Raw genomic sequence first — 18,874 nt, forward strand, 5'->3', positions numbered from 1 at the left:
GGTGGCCTAGAGGGTGCCTCGGGGCTTCTTGGGGTGTCCTTGGGCAGGTCAACTTGGGGTTCTTGAGGTGGGGGTGGTCAGACTCCCCCGGCTGGCCTACCCATCTCACACCCTGCTCCCCCTCTGCAGCCCCGGGATCATGAACAGCAGCAACTGCAGCTCCTGGGATGCCAACCCAGTCTATTACACGTACATGGGCGGGCTCCTGGCGCTCGGCCTGCTGCTCAACGGCCTGGCGCTCTGGGTGCTGTGCTGGCGCCTGCCGCGGTGGACAGAGACCCGCATCTACATGGCCAACCTGGCCGTGGCCGACCTCTGCCTGCTCTGCGCCCTGCCCTCCTTCCTGTACTTCCAGAAGCAGACCTCCAAGGACACGCCGCTCTGCCAGATCTCCCAGGCCGTCTACCTGCTCAACAGGTACATGAGCATCAGCCTGGTCACGGCCATCGCCGTGGACCGCTACGTGGCCGTGCGGCACCCGCTGCGCGCCCGCAGGCTCCGCTCCCCCGGCCGGGCCGCGGCTGTGTGCACCGCGCTCTGGGCCGTGGTCCTCGGCTCCCTGGTGCTCCGCTGGTTCCTGGACGTGCAGGACGGTGGCTTCTGCTTCGCCGTCCGCTCCGGGCGGAGCACCTACACCGGGGTCTTCTCGCTGCTGGGCTTCTACCTGCCGCTGGCCGTGCTGGTCTTCTGCTCTCTGCAGGTGGTGACCGCCCTGACCCAGAGGCCCGAGGCTAACCCGGGCCAGGCGGAAGCCACGCAGAAAGCCTCTCGCATGGTCCTGGCGAACCTGGCCGTCTTCGTGGTCTGCTTCCTGCCCTTCCACATGGTGCTGACCATGCGCGTGGCCCTGGGCCTGCAGACCTGCGCCATTAAGGTGGCCATGCAGATCACGAGCAGACTCTCAGACGCCAACTGCTGCCTAGACGCCATCTGCTACTACTTCATGGCCAAGGAGTTCCAGGAGGCATCTGTGTCAACCACATCCCCCAGAGCCAAGGCCCACAAGAGCAAGGACAGTGTGACCATGACCCTGACCTAGGAGGTGAGCCATGGCTCCCCTCCCAGGGGGAACAGTGACCAGAGACAAGGAGCCCCACGATCTGTCCTGAACTCGCTGTGGGCCGTGGGCTGTGGACACTCTCAGGAGGCTCAACTCAGCAGGACAACCTGGGCATGGAGCCTGGGGAGGCAACACCCCCACCCCCGGGGCAGAAGACGGACAGGATGGGCACAGGAGGAATGGGGCCTGAGCAGGGCCAAGCCCAGGGACCCTGCTGTGTCCAGAGCCTGGCACACCTGGGGCACTGGGACGGGGGTGTCTGCCGGGTGCCTGAGGCTCTGATGGCCAGTCTTCTGCTACTGCCCCACAGGGGCCAGAATAAAGGGCTCCGCTGGGGCTCTGTGCCACCCATGGCCGCGTAGTGGGAGGTGGAGTGCCTGGGGCGTCTCCCAGGTGGCTTTCTAGGGCTTTCCACCTGGGGGCTCTCCACGGGCCCTGCCAGCTGCTTCCCACCCTGGCCCACTCCCCATCATCTCGGGGGCTGCCGCCAGGGAGGGCTGGTCCTCAGCTGCCTTGTCGGTCCCAGGCCTGGCCCAGGCCTGAGTGTGAGCAGCTGGTCCTGAGCTCCAAGTTCAGGTGTAGGGAGAGGTGGGGAGACAGTTAACTTCTGTGTCAGCAGGTGACACGGCATCTACAAGGGCCAGAAGTGGAGGAGTCCCAGGAGCCATCTAAGGCCTCAGCCTGGGTGTTAGGAGCTGCTGTAGACAGAGACAGTCTCCGGGACAGAGGAAAAAGTGAGAGATGGGAGAGAAGGAGAGACAGATGGGGAGAAAGCAAGAGAGAACGGGGGTGAGAGCGCAGGGGTGGGTAGTGTGGAAGGAAGAAAGGGGGGACAGTGACGGGGACAGGACGAGAGTGAGGAAGACGGTTAGCAGAGTGAGACAGAAGGAGCCTCCAGGGAACGAGGAGAGAGCATGAGGGCAGAGCCGGGAGGAGGGGCAGAGAGACTGACAGACAGACAGGTGATGGCTCAGCCTGCTCTCCCCCAGGCCCAGGTCCCTCCTGCTCTCCTGCCACCCGGGAACCCCAAGGGCCAGCCTGGGACCCCTTCTGGCCCTTTAGAGGGTCCTCGAGAGCGGGCGGAGATCAGGGGTTCTCAAGGAAGGACCAGGACCAGCTCTTCTAGCCAGAGGAGTTTGGGGCCCACACCCGGGGCTACGGGAGGAGTACCTCCCAGGAGTCATGTGGTCTGGGGCCGATGGGGTAACAGGGTGGAGAGCTGGACCAGCAAAGGTCCTGAGCTGATCTGATGAAGCCTTGGGTGGAGAGGCTCAGAAAAGGCCGCCAAAGACCCCCTGCCTGGCAGGGTACCACTGCTCCAGGGCTGGGGCCCCTATCCCACTGGGCAGAGGAGGTGGTAGGTCCACAGTCTGGAGGGGCCCTTGGTGGAACCCCTGAGGTGAGGGGAGGAGGCACCCTGACCCAAGTTGTGAGAGAGCCCCAGGCTGGCACCTGAAATTGGGAGGGGAGAGAAAGATGGAGGTGGGGAGGGGAGGGGAAGATGGAGGTGGGGAGGGGAGAGGAGGATGGAGGTGGGGAGGGGAAAGGAAGATGGAGGTGGGGAAGGGGAGAGGAAGATGGAGGTGGGGAAGGGGAGAGGAAGATGGAGCGGGGAGAGAAAGATGGAGGTGGGGGAGGGGGAGAGGAAGATGGGGGAGGGGGAGAAGGAGGTGGGGGAGGGGGAGAGGAAGATGGGGGAGGGGGGAAGATGGAGGTGGGGGAGGGGAGAGGAAGATGGAGGGGGAGAGTTAGAGAAAGATGGAGGTGGGGGAGGGGAGGGGAAGGTGGGGGAGGGGAGGGGAAGATAGAAGGAGGGGTAGAAGAAGATGGGGAAGGGGAGAGGAAGATGGGGGAGGGGGAGGGGAGAGGAAGATGGAGGTGGGGAGGGGGAGAGGAAGATGGAGGTGGGGGAGGGGAGAGGATGATGGAGGTGGGGAGGGGGAGAGGAAGATGGAGGTGGAGAGGGGAGAGGAAGATGGAGGTGGGGAGGGGAGAGGAAGATGGAGGTGGGGAGGGGGAGAAGAAGATGGAGGTGGGGAGGGAGAGGAAGGCGGAGGTGGGGAGGGGAGAGGATGATGGAGGTGGGGAGGGGGAGAGGAAGATGGAGGTGGGAAGGGGAGAGGAAGATGGAGGTGGGAAGGGGAGAGGAAGATGGAGGTGGGGAAGGGGAGAGGAAGATGGAGGTGGGGAGGGGGAGAGGATGATGGAGGTGGGGGAGGGGAGAGGAAGGCGGAGGTGGGGGAGGGGAGAGGAAGATGGAGGTGGGGGAGAGGAAGATGGGGGAGGGGGAGAGGAGGGGGAGGGGAAGATGGAGGTGGGCGAAGGGAGAGAAGGATGGAGGGGGAGGAGGAGAGGAAGATGGAAGGGAGGGGAGAGAACAGCGCGGCCTCCCCCTGTGGTCCAGAAGTCCATCCAGCAGGGCACCCCCACCCTGAGCCCGCTGAGGCTTCCACATCGTCCCACCCCCTCCCAGGCTGTCGACCTTGGTGTCTGTGGCTGCCGCCTGGGGAACGACCACAGTGGCCGCAGCGTGGGCAGCGATGTCGTCGCAGGTGGTGACCAGCGTCTCCGTCTGCCTCCCTGCAGCTCTGGGTCTGCCGTGACTGGCGTAGCTGGACAGAAACCTGCTTCCTGTGGTCAACCAGGCAACAGCCACTGCCCACTGCTGCTGAGCCGGCAGCATCCTGCCTGAGAGGTGAGGCACTCTGGCTGGGAGGCCCCTGGCAAGGGGTCCTGCAGAGTGTCCACTAGGCCAGCACCTGCAGGAGCAGGTGCGTCATCAGCACGGCTTGAGAGGAAGCTCCGGGACCCTGCCACGCCCAGACCCCCATGGATCTCAGGACCGGTCCACTCCACTGCGGCCAGAGGGCCTGGCGGGGAATCGAGTGGCCGGATCAGCACCAGCACAAAGCTGGACTGTGAGTCCAGGCGGGAGGCCGCCTGGGGCTCGTGCTAGGCCAGGGCCGCAGGGCAGCTGCTCCTGACAGCCTCAGGTGACCAGGTCCCACCTCAGCCTCCCAGGACACACAGGGAGATTTGTTCGGGCAGAATGAGCGCAGACAGGCCTCGGGCAGGGCACAGCCCCAGGCCAAACCCACCTTCCTGCCAGGCCACCAGCCCCGACCTGAGGGAGATCGACATCCTGGCTGTGACACAGTGCAGCAGGGCCCTGGACCCACACGGCGGTCAGCGCGGCTGGTGGGAACCCCCCTCTGCCCGTGCAGGTGCCCCACCCACGGCCTCCCAGCACGGCCTGGCCCTAGGGTCCTCTCCTGCCAGGAGGCACAGGCCTCCCCATTCCCCCACCGCTAGCACCGGGCATGCTGTTCTGGGGCCAGGCACAGGGGCGCTTCAGATGGCCCACCAGAGGAGCCGTTTAGGTGGCCAAGGCTGCTGGCAGCATCAGTGCTCTTGACCACAGCTCCAGTGCCAGGGAGATCAAGCGCAGCCATCCGTTCTGTGGCTCAAGCACAGAGCTTCTCAGCCGGCCAAGAGCACAGCCACAGCCCCTGCCCCCATTTCCTCTTGGGGCTCTCTGCTGGCCAGAGCGGCAGCTGGTGGACAGGAGGAGGTGGGGCCCTGGCCCTCCATGCCCCCAATCCCGGAAACTGCAGAGTACAATGTCTGCCCCACCAGATTCAATCCTGACCACCGGTCCCTTGGGACTCCTGAAGAGGGGCACCGCCTTGGAAGACAACCTTGAGCTGCAAGTGACCTGGGAGGGCCAGACCCTCTGCCTCCCCGTCCCAGCGCACTCCGTGTGCAGTGAAAAGCATCCCGGCACAGCTGGTCCAGCCACCCTCCTCAGCTGGTGCTGCCCTCTGACCTCAGCCACGAAGGCCCAGCTCTGACTCCAGGAGGACATGTGCTGCTGGCCATGGGCACCTCCCCTCACAGAGACCCAGGGACAGACGAGACCCGGGGCTCAGGCTGGTGGCACACTCACTGGAGGAGGGCGGGCTCATTGGCCTGCTGCGTCCTCACCCCTGCCTCAGAGGGCCCCAGAGTCACCTTTCAGGGCTGGTCCCCTTGGGGAATCAGGTGCCAGAGACCAAGCCCTCCCACCAGGTCCAGAGACCACTGCCCCCTGGAGGCAACGCTGGGGCTCAGCAGGTGGTGGGGAGCTGGGTGTCAGACCACAGAGCGGGGATGGGCTGCTGTCCACGTAGGGGGCTGGCTAGAGCCTCTTGACTGGCTCCGAGGCTGCGTCCTGAGGGTGAACACAAGCCCATGGAGCTGACTTGTTTATCAGTATGCGCTGATAAAACCTGCCCTGTGCCTGGCACTGGACTCGGAAATGTGCACCCAAAGCCTCACAGGGCTGCACTCTGGGGTCCCCCATGGACGAATGGAGAGGAGAGAGGCTGGGAAGTGGGCCAGATAAGAGGGCAGGGCTGAGAAGGGGCTGCTCTGAAGGTGGGGAAGGGTGTGCCTCAGAAGAGCGGGAAGCGCCCTGCACGTGGGCCCCGCCATGTGCTGCTGGACGCTGGATGAGGGTCAGGACAGGGAGCTGCTCTGGGGGGTCCAAGGGGAGATTGACCAGGGCCAGGGTGGCACGGGGGGCGTTGGGACAGCAATGGCAGGTGTAGGCCAGCATGGGGACTCTGAACATGATGAGGGGGTGACGACGGGACTCCGAGGGACACTCGAGGGGGGCGTGGCTAAGGAGGAAGCAGGAGGGCTTCCAACAGAGAGGGTGCCAGGGTTCCAGTGTGGAGGGGTGTGAGGGCCAGAAGGAAGCAGGGAGACCCGGCAGCAAGGAGGCGGATGCAGCTGTGACCCTGTAACCAGGAGGGTGCTCTCTGGAGAACAGGGGGGTGGACTGCCCGAGTGGTCACGCTGTGTCCTGTCTCAAGGACACCCCCAGCCCCGCCTTGCACACTGCGCCTCGCACGCTGGGAGGCCGGAGTCACTGTGCTCGGCACTGCTTAGCTTGCTGGGCCTGGCCTGGTGTCCCACATGTGGCAGGGACAGGCTGGCACCTCGAGGGTGAGCAAGGTCGGAGCCTCAGTGTGGAGGCGCCAGGCCAGGCCGTCGGAGCCGCCCACTTCGCCCCTCCTCTGCTCTAGGCTCCGCCCCCTGCCCAGGCCCCGCCCGTGAATAGGCCCCGCCCCTTAGGCTCCACCCAGGAATAGACCCCGACCCTTATGTCCCGCCCCAGAACTTCTTTCCCGAGAGGTTCTCATTCGGTGGGGCTGGGGTTGACTGATCTCACCCTCCCCTCCCCAAAGACATTCAGGCTCCAGAAAAAGGGGGCGGAGGCCCGGGTTTTGCCTCCCAGCACACCTGCCTCTCACCACGCGGCTGTGTCCGGCTGTGATTGAAGTTTCAGTTAATTTATGGAGGGAATGTGAATTCTCACTGTGACCCAGACCACAGGGTGAAAGTAGGCTGCTCGGCAGAGACCCAGCCAGGGCACGCGGGCAGCTCAGGTCGGGGGTCGTCCCACCTGCCCGGCTCCTGGGTGCAGGACTGCCCCTGTCTGGGAGGGGGACTGTTAGAACACCAGAGGGGGTGGCTTCCAAAGGGCAGGTCCCGAGGCTGGAAGTGGACCTCCGGGAACCCGCCTGGTCCAGGTGCCAGCACGGCCGCTTCGTGGCTCACAGACCACTGTCTGCTGCTGGGCCCTCCCTGGTAGAAGGGATGCGGGAGCCCCCCCGCGTCTCTTTCCCAAAGGCACCAATCCCATTACTGAGGGCTCCACCCTCGTGACCTCATCACCTCCTGAGACCATCACATCCAGCTGGGCTAGGTTAGGATTCCAACTTTGGAAGTTTGGACGCGGACACTGTGAGCACAGCAAGGGATCTGACTGACGTGATCGCCCAGCGTGTACCCAGGACCTGTCAGCATCACCAATGCTGGCGTCTGTTAGGGGCTTCTAAGCCCCCGCGTGAGGACCACTCTGATAGTGAGCTGCCCCTCCCTGCCTTCTCCTGAGCCGTATCCCCACTCTGGGGGCACAGCCGGGACTCCTGAGAGGGACTCCCTGGCTGGGAATGATGGGGGTCAGGGTGGCCTTCCTCAGGCGCTCCTTTTCAGACACGAAATTCTGAGGACCCACCCCCCACCCCCTGCAAACTGCCGCCTGAGCAGAGGATAGGGAAGGGCCCGTCCTGCCTGCACTCGTCCCCTGAACGACTCAGCAGCGGCTTTCAGTGCTCCTCCCATCTCGTTCCCTGGACTTGCTGCACGGCCCTGTGGGTCCAGACACTGCTGGCCTTGGCCCCTCTATTTGTGACTTAATATCACTGCCAGTGGGTTTCCCAGGCGGTGCTAGTGGCAAAGAACCTGTCTGCCAATGCTGGAGAACCTCTCCAGCACCACAGTTCAAAAGCATCAATTCTTTGGCACTCAGCCTTCTTCATGGTCCAACTCTCACATCCGTACATGACGACTCAAAAAACCACAGCTTTGACTAGACAAACCTTTGTCGGCAAAGTGATGTCTCTATAATACACTGTCTAGGTTTGTCATAGGTTTTCTTCCAAGGAACAAGCGTCTTTTAATTTCATGGCTGCAGTCACCATCTGCAGTGACTTTGCAGCCCAGGAAATAAAGTCTGTTTCCACTGTTTCCCCATCTATTTGCCATGAAGTGATGGGACCAGATGCCATGATCTTAGTTTTCTGAATGTTGAATTTTAAGCCAGCTTTTTCATTCTCCTCTTTCGTTGCCCTAAAAATTATAATTCTATCAGGTCTGCATTTGAAATGTCGTTTGATCACTTAAACGACAGCAATAAAACCGAAAGAGAAAAACATCAAAATGATTTTAGAAGACAGAATCCTTGCTGTGGGTCTGCATTATTTTATTACCCTTGTTTGCAACAAGACACTGTAATTACTCTTCCCACAAATGGAATAATATTGAAGCACTTACCTCCTAAGAGAAACTCAAAGCTCTTAGTGGAGAAAAGCATGTGTCTTGGCCCTGAATCTTCAGAAGCCTGGGGTGGGGGGTGTCACCTCGGAGATGGGTCACTTCTAGGGCTCCTTGACTGGAAGCCCTGTGCCCTGCAGTTCCAACAGCTGTGGGTGACACCCCAACAGAAGTGAACGTTGGACTAGAGGAGACAGGAAGGCAAGAGCTGATGAGACTGGGGTGAAAGTTTGGATGAAAATTGTCAGGTTTGAACATGGGCAGTGTTTGCACATTCTGTGTGTGACTTGGGGCGTGTCCCCTACCTGATCCTGTACAACAGGAGGCCTGGAAACCCACCCTTCGGCCGACGTTGATGGAACATTCCAAATGGAGGTCGGTGAGGTGGTCCAGCCCACAGACGTTATTAATACGAAGGTGTATAGATGCCCGATGCACAAAAGGGACCTCCAGGTTCACTATGTCCCGTTGGAGGCTGGAGCGCAGGAAGGATAAATTGAACTATAAAGCGACAGGAATTACCTTGTGTGGAGCCCAGGAGAAACCTTAGGGCAGGGGTCAGTGAGCGCCCCCCAGCGGTCACCACTGGGGTGCTGGACAGGAACATTTCCGCTGGAGACGTCTGACCCACTAGCCGGCATCAGGTGTGACAGACCCCTCCCGGACCCAGGGACACAGAGTAATCATGGAACATCCCATGTGATGCCACAGACCCGCCAGTGGGGAGGTCAGTGACCGGCAGAGTTCCTGAATGAGATGGGAATTTTATTTACCTGTTTATACAGGTGCGTCCTCCCAGGGATGTCCATGAACAGGACAGGTGCGTGCTCCTAGGGAACGTCGATGAACAGGGAGTCTTTCCCCCGTGCAGTGGCCTTGGGACCCCCCGAGGAGCTGCCAGACACCACTGCCATGCGAGCGGTGCCCATGAGCAGCTCTCAGGCAGCAGGGCCTGCCGGGTTTCCGGCAGTCAGAGGAGAATGGACAGCATCCTCTTGCGTGCTCACCGTCTGGTCAAAGAAGGGGAAAGCGAATCGGCTCACGGCTGAACTACGCGCTGTTGCCTCTGTGTTGGGTTTTTACTGACTCGTGTGTCGTGGCCATAACCTGGCCAGTCAGGCAGATGGGCAATGGGAAACTGGTCCATTAGGGCCCATGCAAATCGCCATGGAAATTTAAGGGTTGCGTTAAACTAGAGCATTTCAACACCCATCAGAAGTACCCCTCCCAGGATCAGAGGTGATTGGAATTGGCAAATGGCTATCCTGGTGCTCTTGCATAAGGTGGCCCCCCAGGCTCTCAGCATGAGTGGGCATGGGTGCTCTGAGGGTAAGGTGACCCTGGGCTCACGGCATGAATGGGCATGGGGACTCTGCAGCCACGCAGAGATGGGCTGAGTCTAGACACGGCCTCCTGCACCCAGACGGCTGGGGGCAGGCTGGGGGCAGGCTCCCCAGGGGAGGACCTCACAAGGCTGACAAGTCAGACTGACACCCCGTAGCCCCATAGACTACAAATGGGTCCAGCCAGGAGCGGACGCTGACTCTGGCCTCGGCTTTGTGGGCCTGGTGGGAGATGCAAGCACTCAGCTATACACACACACACACCTTCTTTCTCCGCTTCTTCTCAGAATGCGGAGTGGAGCTGCCTGTGCTCTGCGGCAGGCCCTTGCTGTGTGAGTACGTTAGTCCCAACCCCGACCTTTCCCCTACGGTGAACTGAGGCTTGTTTTCTGTGAGGAGTTTGCTGCTCACGCTGCCCAGCTTGTCCCAGTCTTGGCCATTGAGGAGCCTTGTCGGCTGGGTCGCTGTCTTTCTGACACACTCCCGCCAGTGTGGGTGTGTTTTGGGGGAGGGTGGGGAGGCAGATGCTCCAGGCTCACCCCAAGCCTCTCCAGCCCCAGCTCCAGAAGCAGCTGTTTCTCCTAGAAGTGCTGAAGGAACCAGCTCTGAGGGCTGCAGCCCTGCTGGGGTGGGGCTGCTCCGGGGTCCTCTCTGCAGACACAAACTCCTCTCCAGAGGACTCTTCCATCATGACAGCCAGGATGGGTGGGGGGTGGGCCGGGGCAAGGGAGGGGGCAGCAGTCCAGAGACAAGAGCCCCTTCTGGAGCCGGCCTGGATGCCGGGCCGTGGCGTCTGCAGCCCATGAAGCCACAGGTGGAACCAGGGAGGCCCCGCCCACCAGAGCGCCCCCCACCAGAGCCATCCAAGAGCCCCTCCCAACACCACCCTGATCATTCCCTGCCCTAAGAATGGACCACTCAGACCAGCACAGGGGCGGGAAAGAAAGGGGTGCAGAGACGGTCCCAGGGCTGCCCCTGGGGCCTCAGTGGAGGGCGGCCCTCTCACCTGTAGCCAGGTGATGGGCAGATTCTTTACCATCTGAGCCCCCAGGGAAGCCCTACTACAGCAAGGCACCTACAGCAGTGTGTTAGCTGTGTACCTAGGCTGGCTTTGTTGGGCTTATGAACACACTCTTAGAACCTGCTGGCACGTAGGGGACTTACTATCCTTCATTCACAAGAGATTTTGATTAATTGTCCGATTTTCCTGTCTCCCTTTTCTGCAAATTTATTAATTAGCTAATTAAAATGTCTACATTTGGCAACTTCATCTTCCGTTCATCGAGCTGAGAGCAGTGTCAGCCACTCTGGACAAATAGAGGACTGCAATCATTTCTGACGGTTCTCAACTTCGAGAAGGATCTTTCTGCTGATGGAGCCATTGCTGGGACTGTTCAGAATGTGACTAGGCTGTGAGAGCATGGGGATACTTTCTAATTATTTTGAAATTTAAGTTCTAGGACATTTAGAGCTGATGATTCTTTCAGAAGAGAAGACTCTGGAGAAGACTCTTGAGAGTCCCTTGGACTGCAAGGCAATCAAACCAGTCCAACCTAAAGGAAGTCAACCCTGAATGTTCACTGGAAGGACTGATGTTGAAGCTGAAGCTCCAATACCTTGGCCACTTGATGCAAAGAGCAAATTCATTGGAAAAGACCCTGATGCTGGCGAAGATTGAGGGCAGAGGAGAAGGGGACGACAGAGGATGAGATGGCTGGATGGCATCACTGATTCAATGGACATGAGTTTGAGCAAACTCGGGGAGATGGTGAAGGATGGGGACGCCTGGCAGGCTGCAGTCTACTCAGTCGCAAAGAGTTGGACACGGCTTAGCAACTGAACAACAATTCTTTCAGAGCAATTTTCCTGAAAAGATTTAACCTTCATACAAGTCATTTCTGTGAACGTTTGAATTTAAATGCGAGTCTTTGCAGTGTCACGCTCACACCTCCTTTCGCTCTTGGAGGCCGTAAAGAAACTGGCTCCTGGTTTGGTGTCACTTCAGGCAGCTCTGTGTGCACTCTTCTCACTGTATCTTCAGTTTTATTGAAGAGTTAATTTTGAGTCGCTGTCCGTGTAGTAACTGGCTCGTCAAAGCTTCATATGAACATTCTGTTCCTTTCTGCGTAATTTCCTTAAATTTAATTTTTGTTCCCAAGCCTGTGGATTTTGCTCTGCGATGTTGACGTTTTTCAAAACAGAGATTCCAAACTCCCGGAATAATTCTAACAACCCGCTGCTATCATGTATTCCAGCGCCCACGTTTGCGCTTTTCTTGAACTGTCTCCCTGAACAGTTCACAGCCCCAGTGCCTGGGGTCCCTGTCCTGGAAGCCCTTGTGCGGGAGCTGCAGGGCCTTTCTGTGGGGACAGCTGAGCGGCTGCCCCCACCGGTCCTGGTGCTGCCAGTGAGGACCCCTCTCTCCGCCCAGGGTGACCTCTCACCCCTGCGGCTGCTGCAGTGACCGTCCTCCCAGTGCTGACCCCCTGGGGGACGGGGCTCCAGGAACCCCCAGGGAAGGCGCCCCATCTCATCACCGCCCCTGCGTCTCTCTGGAAGCTGCTCTCTCCCAGGGGGGCTTTCAGAGACCCAGGCCTGTTCCCCATCCCAGGTGGCCACTGCAGGGTGGAGAGGAGACCAGAGCCCACAGAGAGCAGCCTCGCTGCCGGGGAAGGTGGGGCACAGGTCTTGAAGGGTGGGCAGCCATAGCAAGTGGGGGGAGTCTCCCTTCTCTGCCCACCACACCGGAAGCTGGTGCAGGCAGACACCGCTCCACGCGGCATACCCTCGATGGGTGGGCTTACCCAGGGCCTCTGCTTGGCTTCTCCCTCTTGTCTGTCTCACCCGAGGAGAGGGTGGGGCCCTGGGCTGGGGTCCCTACCAACCTCCCTCTCCGGTTGGGGCTGCAGGAACCCCCAGCTGAGGGGCTGTGTTCTCTGGGGGTGGGAGATTCCAGGTGAGCTCCGGTCTTTGGGGAGAAAATGGCTGGGGGCTCCTCTGAGTCTGGGAGAACCTGGAGTCTGCAGTGACGGCCCTGCTGTGTGTGCCTAGCCATGAGGGCTTTCAGGGCGGCAGGGTGCAGGGGGATGGTGGGGCTGGGTGTCCCGTGTCCCCTGTAGCAGCGGGCTCCAGCCACCACGCTGGCCGTCCCCAGCAGGTCTCGGTGCGGGAGCCGCTGGGCCGTGTCCAGGCCGGCCAGTCACCAGCACTGGGACAGTCCACCTGTGGTCTCCTCAAGGCCGGGTGTGCTCACCCTGGACCGTGGCCTCTCCTCTTAGGTCTTACCTTTGATTTTGGTTGGGAAAGACTGAAGGTGGGAGGAGAAGGGGACTACAGGGGAAGAGACAGTTCGATGGCATCACCGACTCAAGGAACGTGAGTTTGAGTGGACTCCGGGAGGAGGCGATGGACAGGGAGGCCTGGCGTGCTGCAGTCCATGGGGTCGCAGAGAGTCGGACGCGACTGAGTGACTGAACAACAACTGTAGAGGAGAGGCCCCAGAGACCCCCTGCCGCCCCCTGCCTGCCCTTCGCCGGCCTGTCAGGCCCAGGGACATGGCAGGCCTCACGGACGGTTTATTGACATGTGGGGAGAAGGGGCTGGAGGTCTGCCCCCCGCCCTCAGCTCAGGGAGCCCGCGGGTCCGGCCACAGTTGGGCCCTAGCTCCCTGCTCACGGGGTCGGAGCTGGCGTGGCTGGAACTCAGTGGCTGCCCCCCACTACCGAGGCCCCCGTCCTCTGCTCCCCTCTTCAGGCGTCTGGCTGCCTCCAGGCCCCGGGACAGGCCTCCCTCTGGGGACCCGGTACTTGCTCTTCTGACTGTAGAGCAGGTTCCTCTGGAAAAGGCGAGGGAGGCGGCCGTGATACAGCAGGACGGCCAGGAGCATGCCTGCGGGACAGTGAGGGTCACACGGAGGCTGGGGGCTCCCTGGGCCCAAGACCGCCGGATGCCGCGCCCCACACCCTCCACGGACAGGGGCCCACAGACGGGGCCAGGTCCCGCCCTGGCCCGGCTCCTGCCAGCGTGCGCTCCCCTGGGGCCGACCTCCCCCGGAGGTCGGTCGGGACCGGGAACCGTGTGCTCTCGCAGACCACACTCTGGGCCCGTGTTCTGGGCACAAGTGCGCCTTCCTCCCGGGGCAGTCTCCTGACACTGGCGTGTCATCCACGGGGTGGTGAGCGTGGAGGTGGGGCCGAGGGGGCTGGGGGTCGGGGGTGGGGCCTGGCTGACCCCTAACCCCCAGGTTCTGCCCGGAGCTTCCTGAGTGGAGGACCCTGGACCCCCACCTGGCCGCCTCTCATCCCCCTGAGGGCGGGAGGCCCCCTTGCCTGAACCAAGCAGGCGCGTGCACACGGGTCCTGGCCCCCCCGCCTCTGCCCCTCGCGGCTCCCAAGGGGGTCCTGATGGCTCCAGTGTCACCATGGCAGCTCGGGGGTCAAAGGCTGGAGCCGTGTCCCCTGGATTCAGGTCATTCCCTGACCTCGCAGCAGGACTTCACCTTCGGCAGGTGTCTTAAGACAAGGTCTCCCTGGAGAAGAATGGACCCCAACCCCGTGTGACTGCTGTCCTTCTCAGGGGACACGTGGAGGACGGAGGATGGGCTGGGACGGGACCAATGTGCCCGTAAGCCCCGGACGCCTTGGGGGGCGGGGAGGAGGCCGAAGCCCCAGAGAGGCCCCGCGCCTGGCTTTCTGTGCCCAGCTTCCCGCGCCCACCTGGGGACGGGTGAGTGGCCCTGCTGTCCCCAGCCTTCACTTCTCTGTGGTTCCCAGGCCGGCTGAGAGCTCTGAAGGACAGCCCCAGCCCCTCCAGCCAGCGCCCACGTGGGTTGGGGCCAAAACGCTCTATTCCAAATGCCTGCGTCTCCAGCTTCCCTGCGAGGACCCCCGTGGGGACCCTGGGGGAGGCCCCAGGAGCAGCGCCACCCCGATCCCGGCCAGCGAGCTGGACGCCCTATGGGCCACTCCTGTCCCAGAGGACAGCCCGGACCGGCCTGCCTCCGCCCCCAGGACCCCCGGCCCCTCACCTGTCACAGGGCCCAGCCAGTACACCTGGACATACTCCAGCAAGCTGTGCCCCGAGCAGCGGAAGGTGACTGAGGCGGCCAGCGCGGGGTTCAGGAAGGCAGACGTCAGGGGCCCGGCTGCGGGGAAGTGCAGACGTCCGTTCTGGCCTGCCTGCGCCGCCTGCCCAGCAGACCCACCCACTCACCTGGGGGGCCCGGCTCCACCCCTCTGTGCCAACTGGGACACGGGGAGGCAGCCGCCCAGCCCAGGCCAGAGGTCAGGGGTCAGGCAGCAGCCGGACAGGAGCGTCTCCCGACCTGTCACCCCTGCGTGGATCGGCTCCCCAGCCTTTTTCTGCACACCCCACGCCCGCAGGAGGGCATCTTAGAGAGAGAGCGACCCAGAGAGGTGGGGAAACACAGAAGGAGAGACAGGGACAGCGAGAAGGAGTGAGACTTGGCCGAACAAAGAAACAGCAGCGGAGAGGGGTGCGCGGGGCCAGTGGGGTGGGGTACTCCCCTGGGCAGGGCCAGAGCCGAGCCTGGGCCTTGGGGGGAGTCAGGGAGGCTTCCACAGGGGTTCAGGGACCCACAAGAGCTTGGTCAGGAGGCTTGGCCTGGGTGGGGGAGGGCAGACCCCAGATGGGGCAGGTGGGGAGGGGGGAGGAGGGAGGGGAGGAGGGGAGGAGGGGAGGAGGGGAGGAGGGGAGGAGGGAGGAGGAGGAGGAGGAGGGAGGGGAGGAGGGAGGAGGGAGGAGGAAAGAGGTTGGGGGCTGCCTTGCAGTGGCAGGTGGGCCCAGCAGGCGGCAGGCAGGGGCTGAGGAGGAAACAGCAGTCCCGGGCCCCCAAGAGGGGTGACGGAGGACGCCGGGGCTTCCAGACCAGAGCCTTGGCCCTGAGGAAGCAGGAGCCCCCCTCCCACCCCCCGTCTGCCTCAGGTGTCGGCCTCCCGGGATGAACAGGAGCAGTTTGGGGTGCGGACAGACCCAGCCGGAAAGGACTGACCCACCAGGGTCGGGTCCCTGCCCAGCGCGCTGAGTCCCACCTGGCTGGCCACCACCCCCAGCAGGTGCCCAGGCAGTGGCCACCCCAGGCCCGGTAGCCCCGGGCCAGCCTGCAGCCCCTCTCATGGGCGGCCACACAGCCCCAGGGACGGGCAGCCAGTCTCACCTGTGCAGGCCGCGGCGGTGAGCAGCAGGGCCACAGCCAGCACCCTGTGGATGGCAAGGCTGCCCTGGAGGCGGAGGAGAACCAGGTGCAGCAGGAAGGCGCAGGAGCCCTCAAGCAGGGCACCGTGGGGTACGGCCGTGCGCAGCGCTGAGCTGCAGTGCGGGTCCATGAGGCTCTGCAACACGTGCAGGTCGCTGAGCCCCCAGGCCCAGTAGAGTCGTGTCAGGGCACCAGCTGCCTGCACGCCCAGCGCCTGCGCCGCCAGCTCCAGCAGCGTGCAGGGCAGAGAGGCCTCGGCCAGGAGGAACCGCTGCAGGGACACCGTGGGGTTGGCTGAGGCCCCGTCCAGGGTGGCCCCGTGCACCAGGAGCAGCAGGAAGACCAAGGTCAGCAGCAGGTCGGGGCCGAAGCCCCCAGCCCAGGGTCCGAGCTCCACCAGCATCCGCATCTCCAGGCAGCAGGCCCCCAGCTGGGCCGCGCCCGCCGCCTCCCGGGCAAAGTGGGCATAGGCGCCCCCGGGGAGCAGGGCCTTGGCCGCCCTCCTGGACGCCTGGCAGAGGGCAAAGGTGGCGAGGAAGAAGCAGAGGGACACGTTCAGACTGGCCATCGGCCTGGAGGCTCCGGGAGGACGGGCCGGCAGGGCCTGAGCTGACGTGTCGGGCGGGGAGGGAGCCGTGGGAGCCTCACACCTGCGCCGCCCGCAGCACCTCCCCGGCCCGCCCCTCAGTCGGGCGTCCTCCGGGGACACCCAGCCCCCCTCAGCCACTCCGGGTGCTGCTCCCCAAAGCTGCCGGGGCTCCGTGACTCAGCCCGGGGCCCTGGCTCCACCAGGCAGCTCCTGGCAGGCGCCTGTGCCTGTGTCCAGCCGGGGGAGGGTCCCTGGGCACAGCTCCCTCGGGAGGGCGGCCGTGTGCTGGGTCAGGAGCCCCACATGGGGAGCAGGGGGCGCCCTGGCAGGACCGCTCTGGGCACCTTGGAAGCTGAGCCTGCAGAGACGGGCCCACCTCACCTCACACGGTAAGTCACCTACACGCGAGCAGTTCCGTTCCGAGAGCGCGCTTGTACGGCCACACAACGCTGCGTAGTTTTGTGACTGTGATAGGCTTACCATGCTCTTTACACAAATATACAGGCTATATGTATATACACTATACAGTCTCGGGAATTCTCCAGGCCAGAATACTGGAGCGGGTAGCCGTTCCCTTCTCCAAGGGATCTTCCCAACCCAGGGATCGAACGCAGGTCTCCTGCATTGCAGGCAGATTCTTTACCAGCTGAGCCACCAGGGAAGCCCAAAAATACTGGAGTGGGCAGCCTATCCCTTCTCCAGCGGATCTTTCCAACCCAGGAATCAAACCGGGGTCTCCTGCACTGCAGACAGATTCTTTACCAACTGAGCTATCAGGGAAGCCCTTTATAATACTCTTTACACAAATAATACATAAAAAACAAACAAACAAAAACATGTTCAACCTTACAGCACACACAGAACCTTGAAAAGTGCAATAGTACATACCAGCGGCTGGCACACAGCAGTTGGCACACAGCAGCTGGCATGGAGTGAACAGCAAGAAGCGTTAATGACTGGAGGAGAGAGGAGGGGAGACGGTGGAGCTGAAGGGTCATCAGCAACAGGAGACGGAGGGCCGCTTGGCTCACGCCTGACGCTGACGGAACGGACGTCTGCAGCTCTGAAAGCTCGCAGCTTGAAGGCTCCTGAGAAGGGGACTTACTGCCCTGGATCTTCTGCCTGGAGGGTGGCCATGTCACCTGCGTTTCTAGGGAAGCTCGAAGTTAGAAGTGAGTTAGTCTCGGGCAAAATGGCTGCTTGGGGGCTTCGGAGCCTTCCTGAAGGCCCCGGCACGTGGTGAACTTGGAGGAGAGGGCCCGATCCAGGCAAGTGGGGTCCCCTGTGAACCCCTCTCCACACCCGACTCGAATCCAGGTGAGCGCCTGGCCCGAGGACATCGCTGGGCCCTGGCTCCCAAGTCGGAGGGACTGGAAGTCCGGTGCTCCGCCCGTGACTCTGCTGGACACCGGCCGGGCTGCAAGGGCACATGGCCCAGGTCGTGGTCACGGACGCTCCGCAGTGACCTCAGGACCTGAAGAAGCAGGGCCACTGCCTCTGTCAGGCCGCCCCTGGCCCGGCGGCCACTCTAGGCCGAGGGGACAGGCTGAGCGAGGCTCAGAGGACGCGGAGGAGAGGCCCGAGCCAGGCAGGGGGCCCTGGGGATGTGCAGCACCCTTGCCCACAGGCCTGAGCTGGAGCAGAGAGCGGGAGCTGGCTGTGGAGGAGGCTCCCAGGGGAGGGGGCTGAGCCTGGGGCTGGGGGCACTGCTGCTGAAGGCCAAAGTCCAGGTCTCCAGGACACAGCCACACCCTGCAGGGGCCAAGGCAGCGGGCGCAGGAGGCGGAGGGTCACTGGGGAGGGGCCCCCGGGGAGACAGGCGGCTGGCCCCAGCCTGCCCCTGCAGAAGGGGGAGGGGGTCCTGAGCACAGGAGCCACGGCCTCTGCAGGCAGAGGCCTCATGGCCAGCCACCGCTGCCAGGGAAGGGGTCCAGGTGACTCCCTCTCAAGCCCACCTGGAGGCCCCCGGCCCTGCACCCCTGCTGCTCTGTCCCTCACATCCCTGCAGGCCCCCTCCCTCCTTCCCAGGAGCTCGACTCCAAAGATGAAAGTGAAAGTCGCTCAGTCGCGTCTGACTCTGTGCGACCCTGTGGACTATACAGTCCATGGAATTCTCCAGGCCGGAATACTAGAGTGGGAAGCCTTTCCCTTCTCCAGGGGATCTTCTGAACCCAGGTCTCCCGCATTGCGGGTGGAGTCTTTACCAGCTGAGCCACCGGGATGAAAGAACTGCCCTCCAAATCAGGGTGAGTTTCCTCCTGAGGAGCTCGGCCAGGCCGGGAGCTGCAGGGTGCCACGCGTGGGAGGCCGCCTTCGCCGCTGGCCGCGCCCACGCTAACCTGCCTCCTGCCGCAGTGCTGGTCTCTGCACCCGACGCCTGCTCCCGACGGCGCCCCAGCTGGGGACGCATCTCCCCGAGCAGGTCACTGCACTTCTAACGTGGGGGGCTCGAGACCAGCTGAGGCTTCCATTCTGCCCCCACAAGCACTCCTGCTACCCAGAGGGGCCCTGCCATCTGACGCCCCCATCCCCGCCCCTTCACAGGTCTGATGTCTTTTCCCCACCAGGCACTCGTCCCCGCAGAGCCCAGGCCTGGGCGGGGGCGGGGGCAGAGACCTGCAGCTTAGGGACAGGAGCTGAATGTTTCAGCTGTCCTGGCAGACGACCTTGGGTTCAGAACTCTCCCGGAAGTGGAAGGCGTCTGCCCCCGCCTCCCCACCCCCACGCCCCGGGAAAGGGGTGAGGCTAACCCAGCAGGAAGGTCCTCAGGGCCTGACCTCACCCAG

The 18,874-nt window shown here is 62.7% G+C and overlaps 2 protein-coding genes across 8 annotated transcripts in view; one reads left to right on the forward strand and one right to left on the reverse strand.

The window, feature by feature from the left end:
• The window catches only part of GPR35 (G protein-coupled receptor 35), a 35,518-nt gene extending 25,794 nt beyond the window's left edge, over window positions 1-9,724 (forward strand). For 5 of the 6 annotated variants that reach the window (XM_005205069.5, XM_024990335.2, XM_005205067.5 and 2 more), the window contains one exon: window positions 130-1,414. In XM_005205069.5, the coding sequence (XP_005205126.1) occupies window positions 140-1,039 (900 nt within the window). In that variant the 5' untranslated portion in view covers window positions 130-139 and the 3' untranslated portion in view covers window positions 1,040-1,414. Of the gene's footprint in view, window positions 1-129; window positions 1,415-3,646 lie in introns of those variants that run through there. The other variant, XM_024990336.2, reaches the window with a different exon arrangement.
• A 2,740-nt stretch (window positions 9,725-12,464) lies between these two features.
• On the reverse strand, window positions 12,465-18,768 carry AQP12 (aquaporin 12). 2 transcript variants are annotated; one of them, XM_005205063.5, is made up of 3 exons: window positions 15,461-18,768; window positions 14,312-14,428; window positions 12,465-13,173 (listed from the first exon to the last, which is right to left on the reverse strand). In XM_005205063.5, the coding sequence occupies exons 1-3, from the start codon at window positions 16,065-16,067 to the stop codon at window positions 13,004-13,006; spliced, it is 894 nt and encodes a 297-aa protein (XP_005205120.1). In that variant the 5' UTR covers window positions 16,068-18,768; the 3' UTR covers window positions 12,465-13,003. The 2 variants fall into 2 exon arrangements, with proteins under 2 accessions (XP_005205120.1, XP_059741281.1); XM_059885298.1 differs by lacking the exon at window positions 12,465-13,173 and having other exon boundaries at window positions 13,845-14,428.
• Window positions 18,769-18,874: the final 106 nt, after the last annotated feature.

This window comes from Bos taurus, chromosome 3, assembly GCF_002263795.3.
Source record: "Bos taurus isolate L1 Dominette 01449 registration number 42190680 breed Hereford chromosome 3, ARS-UCD2.0, whole genome shotgun sequence".
NCBI classification, from domain to species: domain Eukaryota; kingdom Metazoa; phylum Chordata; class Mammalia; order Artiodactyla; family Bovidae; genus Bos; species Bos taurus.